At 41.7% G+C, this 15,000-nt stretch overlaps 1 protein-coding gene across 5 annotated transcripts in view; it reads left to right on the top strand.

Moving 5' to 3' along the window:
- LOC135110693 (arginine kinase Scy p 2.0101) overlaps positions 1-15,000 on the top strand; it is a 65,281-nt gene that overhangs the window by 16,073 nt on the left and 34,208 nt on the right. Inside the window, exons 1-2 of one of the 5 annotated variants that reach the window (XM_064023316.1) lie at positions 1,590-1,626; positions 5,331-6,158. The exons of 1 other annotated variant lie outside the window; for it this stretch is intronic. In XM_064023316.1, the coding sequence (XP_063879386.1) occupies positions 5,914-6,158 (245 nt within the window). In that variant the 5' untranslated portion in view covers positions 1,590-1,626; positions 5,331-5,913. Of the gene's footprint in view, positions 1-1,589; positions 1,738-5,283; positions 6,159-15,000 lie in introns of those variants that run through there. 3 more of the 5 variants (XM_064023313.1, XM_064023317.1, XM_064023315.1) reach the window with 3 other exon arrangements.

The raw sequence follows: 15,000 nt of genomic DNA, 5'->3' as shown, positions 1-15,000 counted from the left end.
TGTGTGTGGCGGAAATGGTGAGGGCAGCAGTTGTGAAGTAGAGCGCGTGATAGTAATAATGATGAAATAAGGGATGAGGATAAAGCATTTGACAGAGGTGGTGGTGATGGTGAAGTAATGTATTCAGACTGGTAGTGGTAACAATGATCATGTGTGGTGAGGGTACGATTGCGGTGATGTGGTGGTGGTGGTGGTGACTGACGATGATGGTACAATGATAATGATACAAATCTGTGGTGCTGATGTAGCTGTGTTGGTAGTGGTGGTGGTGGTGGTGGTGGTGCTTTCTGCTGATAGGGATGAGATGGTGAAGATGATGGAGGAAGAATAACAAACAGCAACTGAAATGATGATGATGATGATGATGATTATGAAGACGATAAGGATAATAAGATAAAAGATACATATTACAAACAGGTAGTGAGGAAGACACGTGGTGAAAACGTAGACTAGAACGGTGGTGACGGTAATGGTGGTGATGGTGGTGGTGAGTGATGTGCGATGTGATGGTAATGGAAGCTGTATTGGTGGTGGCGGTGGTGGTGGTGCTGGTGAGTGACGTGTGGTGTATATCAAGGCTGTAATGGCGTTGAGAGAGAGAGAGAGAGAGAGAGAGAGAGAGAGAGAGAGAGAGAGAGAGAGAGAGAGAGAGAGAGACGGGAGTCATGCATTGTGAGCACAGAAGGATGAGTCACCAAGAGAGAGGATGGAGGAGGGAGGGAGAAGTTTACCCTCCCAATCCCTCCCTAACCCCGCGCTTCCTTTCCTCCCTGTAACCCTCTGTCCATCTATTCTCCCCACGACGCCGCCTGCCTTAAAACTTTCTCCTCTTCACTCCTCTTTTATCCATCTTCTCTCTCTTCTTCCTCTCTCTCTCTCTACGTGCACCTCATACTCATTCACGTAGCACCGTCAGTATTTCTATATATTCCTCTGCTCCCCATATATATATATATATATATATATATATATATATATATATATATATATATATATATATATATATATATATATATATATATATATATATATATATATATATATATATATATATATATATATATATATATATATATATATATATATATATATACCAACTATATTATAACTACACAAAATGTCGTAATAGAAGCAAAAATTTGTGATAGATACTAATGTTCCCAGTATCGGGGTTGTGAAGCTAACGCCGGCTATGTTACAACCCCGGTAAGAGTAACCACCGTATTGTATTCTAATGTGTTTCGTGGTTATTCTGGATGTTATTATGCTGGTGTCCATACATAGTGTGTTTGGTGGGTGACAGGTTGTAGTGAAATAGAAGAGATGGTGAAATATGGATGCTTGGTTTGTTAGATGGGTAAGCTTGAACATCCTGCTTCTGCCTGACCTCCTTTTTATCCCCGTTATTTTAAAAGCATCAAGCGTATTTTGTGCTCTTTAGGGTATAACGCACAGCAAGTGAACAGAGGCATGCTTCAAGCCACCTCCGGGAAGCATGGGTGGCGTAACATTGCCTCATTTTTCCTCTTAAGTGAATGAGGAACCACTTATCGAGGTTGTGCGGTATGCAGCGTTGCCACGTTTCAGGCACACCTCCGCCTTCTAGACAGTCCACAACTCTAACTGGTATTGTGCTCTATTTAGTGTGTTGCGGCCAGGATAAACACCGCAAATAGTACCATGGTGACCTTATTCGCGTAGACGGGCAGTGGCAGGAGCGACTTGAAACCCCAGAGCGTAAGAAAATAGTGAGAAAATAATGCAAAGACTTAAGGGTTTGACATACGGGTGAAGTAAAGTTCCACGTGGCGCCGCGTCAGCTGATCCCGCCCTCCCGCAAGCCCTTTGCTCGGCTTCGTAGCGATGAAACTGCCCAGTGTATAATAACAATTGTAGCCTCGTTTCGCTGATTTAACCATAACTTCTACTTGTGTTTACTCAAAGTGATTGCGTGGACTGGATGATCTATCAGTGCCTGTGTGTGTGTTTGTGTGTGTCAGATTAGTCAGTAGTACAAGATTACCACGGTAATTTCCTTAAAAATATAAAACAGGAATAATTTAATCTAGCTGCTTAATCCATATCATAACATACGAGTCTATTATGACTTTTTTTTTGTAGTCTTTTCTGTGACACACTTTCCTCTGACATTTAATACTGTTCCCCTCCTCCACGCCCATCCCCCACAGTTTTTTTTTTTTTTTTCCCTCCAAGTATCAGAGAGATGTCACGAATAGAAGAGAAAGTAATAAAAGTCATACAGAAAGCAATATGTCCAGATAGATGATTAAAGCACACGAACATTCAGAATCAATCCTCATTCTAAGAATGAATCAAAGCAGTGATGACCTGAGGACACGTCACGAAAGGAAGAAAAAGTAATAATAGGACAGATTTTAAGATCGATGTTGATAAATAATAAACAGGACAGATAAACGCTAGTCCATCCTGACCAAGAGGATGAACTGAAGGAATGATGATTAAGGTCACGAAAATGAGAAAATAATACTATGATAGATGCAGACAGGTTATTAAAGAGGAGAAAGTAATATTAGATGCAGATTAAAGGACAGTGAAATGCCAGGGTTGACACGGATATTGCAGCCCAGTTATAGCTTGGAACAATGGTTAATCAACGGGTGGTAATGATGATGGAAACAGAACGAGTGACGTGTGTTGACAATTCATTAGCTAGACAGACACCCCGCAGTGATTTATTATTACCTGACTGTTACTTGCAGGAAGCTCATGTTTGGCAGCTTGCTTTATCTCACACCCCGGCGTAATTCGGATAACGGTGGTTTAATTTCGCCCAGACCTATGGGGAAAATGCAGGAATAAAATGTGTTAACCAGATAATAATATTAAGAGATAAACTGAATGATAAAAATAGAATACAGAGATGTACATATAATAGAAGACAACAAACATACGAACTGAAAACCTACTGCGATAGTGATGACAATAATTCTGTTTCATCAGAAGGCATGGACATCTTAAAAAAAGAATAAATAAATAAATAATAATAATAATAATAATAATAATAATAATAATAATAAATAAAAATAGGCAGACAGGAACAAAATCACAATAAACTCACGAGCTAAATGCACTAATGTTAACACTAATGTATCTGCTTGATCTTCTAACTTTTTAAAATCAATCATTTAATCCATCAACATGCCTAACATGTCTCGTCAGGTTTTCTTAGTCTAATGGGTAATGTTCGTAAGGGAAGTTTACCTGGGAGGAGGGAATGGCTCTCTTCCTCGTCCTGCACCGTCGCGTGGGTCTGAATCTGCTGCCTAATGGACGCCTTCAATCCTATTATTCCTAATCACCACATAGGATCCGATAGCGTGACGGGAGGATCGAACACACACACACACACACTCTCTCTCTCTCTCTCTCTCTCTCTCTCTCTCTCTCTCTCTCTCTCTCTCTCTCTCTCTCTCTCTCTCTCTCTCTCTGAATTTAATGATTAAAAGGAAGGGATGCATCATTTAATGTCAACAAAGGTCTACACTTTCCATTATTAACAACAACAATAACAATAACAATAATAACAACAACAATAATAATAATAATAATAATAATAATAATAATAATAATAATAATAATAATACAGCCGGCCTTTAAATCAGGATACGTAAACCATTCCTAGTTTGATAGACATTAGCATTTCACTCGGGTATTTTTTTCAAGCTAACACAACGAAGCGGTACTCAAACTCCATAACAGTCTATCAGGTCATGAGGTATTTCATTTCAACCGGTAATGGAGTTAATTTTCATTGAGTAGAAAAAAGAAAGGAAAAAAAGAAAAAGCCTCATTTTTATCATATTCTGAATACTGACGTTGATTGATGCCCTCCGCGCGTCATCTGGTGTGGGTGGTGATGGGTAATATTTATCTCTCCGTGCAGGGTTAGCGTGTTGTAATTGCGGTAAAAAAAAGTTTTATCTCATTAATTTTAGACTGTATTTTTGTTTACCTTCGTCATTGCAATATTGAATTAAGCAGCAAATGTAATTCATATGGATGTAAGCTATTTCTACTTTTTTTTTTTTCTAAGAATCAAATGAAGATCAGCCATCCGACTTACTCTGGAGATGGGCTTGTATGATTTACGTTAGGTTAAGTTGTAGTACCTTGATCTAGTCTATCCTAATAATTGCTAGTCTAATTTAACGTAACCTGACATCTTCCACGGTGAAAGTACGAGTAGCTGGGATGAGTGGCTTCCTTGTAATAGTTATATATATATATATATATATATATATATATATATATATATATATATATATATATATATATATATATATATATATATATATATATATATGTATATATATACTTTTTTACCTCTTAGCCTTCCACATTTGAGACAAATGAATAAAGATAAACAGCTATAAATATAAAATAACTAAGTTTTGTATTGGATTAAAATGCTGAATTAAATCTAACCAAACTAGTGAACGAAGACAAAATACTACTTTCATCATGATAAAAGGCTAAATAATGCATACACATACACATACTTACGTAACAATATACCAAGATGCATCAGGAATTTTAAATACTAGCACGTGTGTCTTGAATCATCGAAGTGACTGAATTTTTACACCTCATTTGAACGTTAAACACTTGTGAATTTTTTATTACTGTATTACCTTTCACTACTACTGCTATTACTACTACCAATATTTTTCCATTTTTCCTACAACTACTAATATTGCTGCTGCTGTTGCTGCAACTACTACTACTACTACTACTACTATTACTACTACTACTACTACTACTACTACTACTACTACTACTACTACTACTATTACTGCTACTACTACTACTACTATTAATAACAATAATAATAATTAAACAACAAATCAATACCCCAAGATTTAATCATTACCAAGCAGTTTCCTACCTAAAGTTATCCCTCCACATGTGTATTTCTCCCCTTCCTTTCCTTCCCCATGCTTCCTCCTCTCCTCACCAATAGCCTAGCCGAGGTGAAACAAACCCTCAGCTGACGTGGTAGTGTAATAAGATCACAAGTGTGTTGAATATAATCTAGATCATTGCTTATGATATCCTGGGGCGGTATGAGAGAACCTTGAAAGCGAAACCGTCAGTGGAGTAAGTGAGGGGAGCAAAGAGGTTCTAGTGCCCCAAGTGGTGTTGATTATAATTTCGTGTAGTCTCTCTCTCTCTCTCTCTCTCTCTCTCTCTCTCTCTCTCTCTCTCTCTCTCTCTCTCTCTCTCTCTCTCTCTCTCTCTCAGGCTCAGGCACTAACTAATCTTATCCTGGTATCTGCCTGCCAATCAAGGGTCCTCCTGGCGGGGTGAACGAGTGGCCTTGAAACCCGTGATTCAGCCACCCCATCTCTAAGTAGGCTTCAAAATGACCAAAGACTCAAGGAACTCACCAATAGCTCGAAGAGAGAGGCACGTATATGAGAAAGCGCCAAACAAAACACTAAAATAAACGATGCCTCGTGAACTAGGTTAATATAAGACTATAAAGGTAATCTGAAAAGTGACCCTATGTTCTAGACTATTATACATGACATTTCTAGTTCCTATACCTACATCGAACTCTATCCGTCCAAACTTGTAACTAGACACTGAAATCCTGATACCACGAATATACGTCCATAACTCAAAGAAACAACCATACAAAATAAAAACAAGTCAAAGAAACACTGAAACACGACGCGAATCTTCTGCCGTCTGACTCGGAGCAAATAAAACAAAAATGAGAGTGAAGAGGGCACGATATAAGGGACTGATTGAAGAAGAGTAAACAAACATTCCCCTAGCAGCACCTCACCTCACCTCGCGCTCTCTATACATACTCCCACGGGTTCCTCACAATCTCGCACTTCAGTTTAATTAATAGTGTGTGTACGTATGTGGCTTGGTGATTCATACTGCAACATGAAGGGCTACAGAGCGTTTATTTGCTACATGCTGCTGGGGGCGGGCGTGGTAAACTTGCTTGTGGGAGTGAGTTTCCTGTACCGCCTATCTCGCACCAACACCAGTGCCACCGTTGCCGCCCCCGCCTTCAAGCAACAGAAGGTGGGGAAAGCGGAAAGGAAGTCCCAACCTGATATAAGATGGAAGAATGACCGGGAGCCATCGTGTGCGAGAAGGTGAGAGAGAGAGAGAGAGAGAGAGAGAGAGAGAGAGAGAGAGAGAGAGAGAGAGAGAGAGAGAGAGAGAATGATCATAGTTATTCCGATATCTGACCACATTTTTTTGTTACTCGTGTTGCCCTTGGCTTGTGTTACGCTCCACACGCCTCTCATTCACCCTCATGTTGTTCACCACGTGGTTTAGGTGTAGAGCATTTTGTCAGGGAGGAGGACAGGGTAAGCTTGGACGCATCACCATTTCTCTGATCAGTATCATTTCATCTGCTGTCTTAACGTGTGCCATCACGGATTATATCAAAGTTTGTTTTCCATCTTCTTTACGCTGGATTATCACTATTGTTGTGTGATATTGCTAGTGTAAATTGTCCCTTGTAATTATATATATATATATATATATATATATATATATATATATATATATATATATATATATATATATATATATATATATATATATATATATATATATATATATATATATATATATGCAGACAGACAGACAGATGGACAGACGGACAATCACTCGAAATATGTACAGGAGGCAAGTGAAGGAAAAGATGTATCAGCTAACTTTATCTCAGCACTCGAACACACACACATACACACTCTCTCTCTCTCTCTCTCTCTCTCTCTCTGTCTGCATCCTCCCCCGGCTTATACATTACAGTGTTGCCATGTGTTACCACACACACACACACACACACACACACACACACACACACACACACACACACACAGCGGTCGTATAAAATAACAATTCAACACAGTACGAAGCTGAGATTGTTCGGAGTATAGTTTTCCAGGATATTCGAGATTATGAGGAGAAATGCCGGTCTGGCCTTACTAAGTTTTCCGACGACGTGTTCTTGGTCACGTATTGCTGTCTCGCCACTCCCTCCCCAGCCCCTTACACCGTGCATACATCACCTGATACTTCTCTAACTCATATTTGTGCCTAACGTAACCTATGAAAACCTAACACATTATAAACGTCTTCTGAAACTATCTTAACTCTTATAACATCATAATTATCTTATACCGACTGTGATTTAACATGGTGCAACAATTGTAGTTGCATAACTTAGCTCTCTAATCTAACTGTAAAACGTTAACAAGATCAATTACCTTAAATTAACATAACCAATCCTTATTTAGCAAATTAACCTAACCTTATAACTTAACCAAACTTATAGCTAAGTTAAATTTCATGCGCGTAGCTTCTCTTCTCCTGTACACAATGATAATGCATTAGAAAAAAAAAAAAAGTCAATAGCAGCAGTAAGAAGTGTTTGATGTCTCTGTCAGACCGTTACGCTTTGCGACTCGCAGCTGTTTTAGGTCCCGTGACATACACTTCTGCTCGGGAGTCGCTCGTCTTTTGTCACCAAGCGCCCGTTATTACGGCGCACGATACACGCTGGGGCATTGTCAGTCATTCACTCTGTGTATGTCTCTTTCTCATTCCTTGTGTGAATGTCGATTTTTTTGTTTTTTTACCTGTTTAATTCTCTCTCTCTCTCTCTCTCTCTCTCTCTCTCTCTCTCTCTCTCTCTCTCTCTCTCTCTCTCTCTCTCTCTCTCTCTCTCTCTCTCTCTCTCTCTGGTGCTTCCTAGTTTTTTTTTTTTTTACCTGTATAATTCTCTCTCTCTCTCTCTCTCTCTCTCTCTCTCTCTCTCTCTCTCTCTCTCTCTCTCTCTCTCTCTGGTGCTTCCTAGTTTTTTTTTTACCTGTATAATTCTCTCTCTCTCTCTCTCTCTCTCTCTCTCTCTCTCTCTCTCTCTCTCTCTCTCTCTCTCTCTCTCTCTCTCTCTCTCTCTCTCTGGTGCTTCCTAGTTCAGTAAGGACAGTACACAAATCTTTTACCATTGTTCTTACTGTGATGGTAATGATGGTGGTGGTCTTATTACTCGTATGTTCCGGTGATGAAGGAAAGAATATACTACTACTTCTACTAATAATAATAATAATAGTTAATAAAGAAAGATGAAAAGGAGTAGAAAAGTAGAAAAAGAGAAGAAGGAAAGTAAGGAAGAGGAGTAAAAGGAGAACAGTAATAAGAGTGATAATAGGAAGAAATTAGTACAGTTATTCAGTCACAATAATAATAATAATTATAATAATAATAATAATAATTATAATAATAATTAATAAAGAAAGGAAAAAGGAGTAGAAAAGTAGAAGAAAGAGAAGGCGAAGGAAGGTAAGGAAGAGGAATAAAAGAAGAACAATAATAAAAATGAAAATACAAAGAAATTAGTAGTTATTCAGTTACAACTCCACTAAAAAAAAAAAAAAAATCATACAAAAAAAAAAAAAAAAAAAATCATACAACATCACTTCTCTCGGGCGGGTGTAGTACATGCTGTTAGGATAAGAGGACCGTTGAGCTGGAGGAGAACGATGCTTAGTTTAGAAGAATAGGTAGCCGTGGTGGTGGTGGTGGCGGTGGTAGTGGTGGTGGTTAGTAGGAAGACGTGGAGAGGTGAAGTTCAGGGTTGGTGGTGGTGGTGGTGGTGGTGGACAAGAATAAGGTGGTGAAGGTGCCAGGTGGAGGAATGCCAACAGTCATATACCACACCCCCTTCCACCACACCACACCACGCCACACACCACCACATCACACCAAACAGCCACCCAATACTGCCTGCCTGCCTGCCTGCCTGCTCGCCTGCCTGCCTGCTCTTCTGCTTTTTTTTCCCTGTCTGTCTGTTTGCCTGCTTCGTTTACCGCCACCCTTCTCATCACCCTCAGCACCCAGCAAAACCTCACGTTCACCTGCCTAACCTTTACCTCCCAACATACCTCATCACCTCTCGGGTCTCTTCACCTGTCTCACAATTTCAGCCTGCTTTTCTCAGTCTGCCTTCTCACCCTGCCCTTCTTAGTCTGCTGTCTCAGTTTGCCTTCCTTAATCTACTTCCTTCCCTGCTCGAATAGAACCTGAATCCTCCTCCTTAGTCACGTTTTCACTGTCATAAACCTCCCTCCACCTTTTCCAGTCCACCTATCTCTTCTTATCTAGACGAACTTGTCTTAGCATGCTCCCCCCACCCTCCTCGCTCAATCTTTACTTCCTTACCCATACTAACCTTAAACTACCCTCGTCAACCTAATCTGCCTTACCTTCCCCTAGCCAAAGCAACCCTAAAACCTCCGTCCTTTTCACCCCACTCCAAGCATTCATCCTCTCCCCTTCCCTCCCCCTTAACCTTTCCTACTCTGCCTCTCCCTTCGTTCAGCAATCAATAAAATCAATCTTAGTTTAGTTAGGATCCCAAAGGTCTGTTAGTGTTTTGTATCTACTGTTGTCCAGCCTTCTCTCCACTCCATGTCTCTGTTGGAGGGGGAGAGCTGGTGGCGACGTGGTGTAGAGTCTGATCAGTTATTCAGTAGCCATGGATTCCAGTCGTAATTTCATGGTAGTAAAGATTGATTGGCTATACGTATTTTGGGGTCATACGAACAAGGTGGTTTTGCCGGCGGGAGTAGTAGCGTAAATTCCTGTAATATAAGTGTGTTATTTTATTATGTTTATGTGGACTTTGCCTGGTGCTCCCTACGTGATCTTTGTCCTGTCACCTTCCTACCTTTGTCCTCCCTGATCTCAAGCACACACACACACACACACACACACACACACACACACACACACACACACACACACACACACACACACACACACACAGTCTCTCTCTCTCTCTCTCTCTCTCTCTCTCTCTCTCTCTCTCTCTCTCTCTCTCTCTCTCTCTCTCTCTCTCTCTCTCTCTCTCTCTCTGATATCTTCCCCTTCACCTTATCTCACTCCTATCCAGCTGCACACACATACACACACACTAGAATCATGACACATACACAGTTCCTACCCCCAAAAAAAAAAAATATATATATATATATGTATGTATATAATATATATATATATATATATATATATATATATATATATATATATATATATATATATATATATATATATATATATATATATATATATATATATAACAACCTTTTCTATACGATAATTTTGTGATGATGATGATGGTGATGATGATGATGATGATGATGACGATGACGATGAGAACGTGAAGGTATGCAACAGACTGAGAAAAAATGCAGTTTAAGATGGTATAAAATAAGTAGGGAGGTAATGGATGGTGTTGATGGATAGATTGATGGATTGATGGAGTGGTGATGAGTGGTGGGCTTGGTAATGAGTGTGTTGATGATGTGGTGAGTGGTGATCGATTAGAGAGAGAGAGAGAGAGAGAGAGAGAGAGAGAGAGAGAGAGAGAGAGAGAGAGAGAGAGAGAGAGATAGTATTCGGTGCCACTTTATTCACAGTAGCCGGCACTTGGCACTATTTCTCTCTCTCTCTCTCTCTCTCTCTCTCTCTCTCTCTCTCTCTCTCTCTCTCTCTCTCTGTCTCTCTCTCTCTCTCTGAACGCAGGTGTTACTTCCTTCTCAAAACCCCTCGCTCTCTCTTCCTTCTTCTCTTCCTGCTTTTTGCACCTGCCTCTCCTACTCCTCTTCCTCCTCCTCCTCTATTCTTTCCCAGAGTTTGGTTGTCATGCAGTAAAATATAGCTTGCTTACACACACACACACACACACACACACACACACACACACACACACACACACACACACACACACACACACACACACTCACATGTATATAGCAAGGCGAGGCGAGGCAGAGCGGAGTAGAGAACGAAATGAGAGAGGGAACGAGATGGTGCATTTGCAGTTTTGTTTAGGAGGACAAAAGGCTGGAGTGGGGAGGAGTTGGGAGGGGTGGGTGGGACTGAGACTGGACATGACTGGGTGAAGCAGGATTGGGCTGGTCTGGACTGGGCGGGGCTGGTCTGGATTCGGCTGGATGACGTGTTGAGAGAGGTGAAATATAACCGTATAGCGGGACCTGTGCAGAGAGAGAGAGAGAGAGAGAGAGAGAGAGAGAGAGAGAGAGAGAGAGAGAGAGAGAGAGAGAGAGAGAGGATGGCAAGGCAAGAGTTTAGGCTCAAGTTTAGTGATCTAGATGTGGTGATAAATTCAGGAACACAAAGGAGGAACAAGCAGGAGACGTGTGATGGTGGTGGTATTGGTAGTGGTGGTCCCTTGCTAGTCTCCTTATGATGTAGAGCGCATAGGAGGATGGCAGGACACTCAAGGCGTTAGAGAAATGGTGCTGCTTGCTTGTCTGTTTTATAGGAGCAACAAAGTAGTGGTGAAAGAAGAGCATGGGAGGAAGAAAGTGATGGAATGATAGCAGTAAATTAGATAAAAGTTGACTCTTTGTTCTTGGTTGTTTGTACTCGTGAAATTCTTTTGCTTCAAGTTTTATCACTATCACATTTATTTACATGTACAGGCAGATTCACGGGTAGCAGAGTATTTAGTGGTGCTGGGTTGTGAGGGTGTGGCAGGATGGAGTTAAAGAGACGAGATGGGGTTAGGAGAAGGGAAGAGCGATGAGGGGAGAGGATAGATAGATCAGGTGCAGGGACGGAGGAGGTGGAGGAGTAGGAGGACGAGGAGGAGAATTGAGGAAGGGAAGATATTGATAGGGAGGAAGAAATGATTGACTGATTGATGTATTTAATGGCTGAAAAAGTAAGAGAAAGGAAGGGAAGGTATTGATAAAGAGAGGAAAATAAAGGGAAGGGTAGAAAAATGTGATAGAGAGGAGGAAGGAAAAGACACTAGTTATTAAAGGAAGAAAGGAGGAAATAGTGCAATAAAAAAGGGAAGGAAAAAGGAAAAGCTGAAATTATAGAAGTGGGGGAGAGAAAATATGATTATTAAAGAAAGATAGCAAGAAAAGAGTTGGAAAAAGATACTGATAAAGAGGAAGAAAAGTAAAACAAATGAATATACTTAAGACAACGTAAGATTAGAGGGAAGGGAAGGGAGAAAGAAATTCATAGAGAGAGAGAGAGAGAGAGAGAGAGAGAGAGAGAGAGAGAGAGAGAGAGAGAGAGAGAGAATGGAAGAAAAAACGAAAGTAATAATTAATCTCTCTTATTTGTAGTTTCCCATTTATTATTTTCTAAACTTTGACTCGCAATAAGAAAAAATATATATATACGATAAAAAGAGAGTATGTACTGTACTGATAACAAAGTAATTACCTATGAATAATAAGCAGGGTGGAGTGAGGTGTGTGTGTGTGTGTGTGTGTGTGTGTGTGTGTGTGTGTGTGTGTGTGTGTGTGTGTGTGTGTGTGTGTTACTGTACGTGAGAGTAACGGAAACAAACTCGTGAGTGAAGATAACGAGTTAGAGAGAGAGAGAGAGAGAGAGAGAGAGAGAGAGAGAGAGAGAGAGAGAGAGAGAGAGAGAGAGAGAGAGAGAGAGAGAGAGAGAGAGAGTGTTGTGTAGGCGGACAAGCAGAAACAAGCCGGTGAGAGGTGATGTATGCACGTATGTATGGATAAGAGGGAGGGAGAGAGAGAGGGAAAGGGGAGGAGGAGGAGAAGGCGGTGGCGGCGACGGAGGGGGAAAAGAGTAAAAATGACTAGAAAAGTGAAGAGCGCTAATGACTCTCCGAAATACATCAGGGACGGGAGGAGGAAGCCAAGAGGGCGCCTCCCAACAAGACACGTCCAGCACCCAGCAACTGCCCCACGCCTCCCGAGCTGGCCCTGTGCCGGGGTATGCTTAGCGCCTCTAGGACGGGCACGGCGGGATAAGGGTGCCAGAACTGTGATATAATTAAAGTGTAGATTTAATGGGACGAGGTGCCGCAGCCAAGTGGAGGAGGAAGAGGAGGAGGAGGGGAAGGGAGGCAAGGGCAAGGGCAAGGACGTGTGTGAGTCTCTTGTCTTTCCCTTCAGGAGTTGAGGAGTGATGACAAAGGGACCCCAGCCTCACAACCTTTCATCTGCTCTCATCCTCCTCTCTCGCTATTAACCAACCCTCTCTCTCTCTCTCTCTCTCTCTCTCTCTCTCTCTCTCTCTCTCTCTCTCTCTCTCTCTCTCTCTTTCTTTCTTTTTACCCTCCTTCCTGGAAAGACCACTTCCCTCACCCCAAGTACCTCTTATCCCCATTTTATCCTTGTACATTCCCCTCTATTCCCCTTCTTCAACACAAGGGCTCTTAAGATATTTCGTATTCCTTTCTTTTTTTCCCAACAATATTCCCCATTCTCATCTTTCATCACCTAACACGCCCTCTGTTTATCTTTCCACAACACAAACGATAGTCATACATTCTTTATTCCTCTCTTCATTCCCTGCAGTATTCCCATCATTCGCTTCTTTCCTTCCTTATACACTCTCCTCACTGCTTTCCTATCTCTGCCCAACACTATCTTCCTTTCTTCCTTCCTCCCCCATTATTTCACACGTGTCTCCTCCCTCATTCCCCAAACACTCAGTCTTCCTCCCCTTCCTCCTTCCCAACAGTCCTCCTTTTTCCTCCCCATGACTCCTTTCTTCCTTCCTTCCTCTCCCAGCACTCCCCACTCCTTCCCTTCCCTTCCTGTCACACATAGCCTCGTAATGCCCAACTGGTACTGTTTGTTCTCCCTTTGTGTTCTCTTGTGTTCTCTTGTGTCTCTCCCTTTCCATACACTCATCTCTATCCTCGTCCCCTTTCGAGCCTTTTATTCCTTTACCATATTCTACAAGCATCCCTTTCGTTACTTCTACTGTTTGTTCTTCCCTTGTGTTCCCTTGTGTCCCTCCCGTCCCATACACTCGCCTCTATCCTCGTCTTCCTTCAGGTCTTTCATTCCCTCACCTTCTTCTACGGACGTCCTATTCATTACTGCAAGAAAGAAGACCTCCCCCAGGACCCCCATTACCTCACCTGTAAGGAAAAAGACCACACTCCCTCCTTCCCTTGTGGTTTGTTTAGGCTCAAGGTTCCTCCACTTATCTTACTCCTCTCGTCTCATCTCCTGCTTCGGCTTCTTTCTTTGAGCCATATTCTGAAACACTTCTGTGCCCCACCTCCACTAGTTTCAATAGGCTGCATAGTTCAAGTGACATGGGTTTTTATTTATTTGTTTATTTTTTCAAGGTTCTAGTGACAGATTAATAAGATTTCTACACTTTTAACAGGAGAAGGTCTTGAGAACCCGATTCATCATCTGTGTGGTCTTTGAAAATAATCTTGGTGAGAGAACAAAGCGTTTCTCAATACAGGTCTTCATCTCTCTTCTCTCTTCCTTTTCCTCCATCTCTTCTCCTCTCACCTTCCCTCCTCTTCCCGCCGTTTTGTTCCTCCTCTCGCCTCCTTCCTCCTTTTCTTGGCTTCCTCCTTCTCTGACCTTGAAGAAAGACCGAAAGACCCCGAGACCTCCCCCTTCAGGTCCTTCCCTCGCCCTTCCCTTCTCCCTTACTACAAGTTTCTCTCTTCAAGGCATCAGGTGACATCCAGGCTTCTCTCTCTCTCTCTCTCTCTCTCTCTCTCTCTCTCTCTCTCTCTCTCTCTCTCTCTCTCTCTCTCTCTCTCGTGCCTTATCTCTTTTATATATTTCCTTTTCTCTCTCCTTTCTTCTTTTTCTTTTTCCCATTTATTTTATTTTCTGCTGTCCCATTCCCCCTCTCTTTTTTTAATATATCCCCCATCCATTCTCTCTCTCTCTCTCTCTCTCTCTCTCTCTCTCTCTCTCTCTCTCTCTCTCTCTCTCTCTCTCTCTCTCTTTTATTCTTACCCTCCCATCCCCTCGATACCTCACCTCCTCCCCTTCCCCTCCTGTTATCTATCCCCTCCCTCTCCCGCTCTTTACATTTTTCCCTTCCCTCCCACTACATTCATCCATTTTTTCCTCTCCCTCTCCTCTTCCACTCAAGCACCTCCCCTCACCTGCACTCTCCAATTCCTCTCTCGTACAT

Source organism: Scylla paramamosain, chromosome 20 (assembly GCF_035594125.1).
Source record: "Scylla paramamosain isolate STU-SP2022 chromosome 20, ASM3559412v1, whole genome shotgun sequence".
Classification (NCBI taxonomy): domain Eukaryota; kingdom Metazoa; phylum Arthropoda; class Malacostraca; order Decapoda; family Portunidae; genus Scylla; species Scylla paramamosain.
This window is presented reverse-complemented; position numbering and strand designations above follow the sequence as displayed.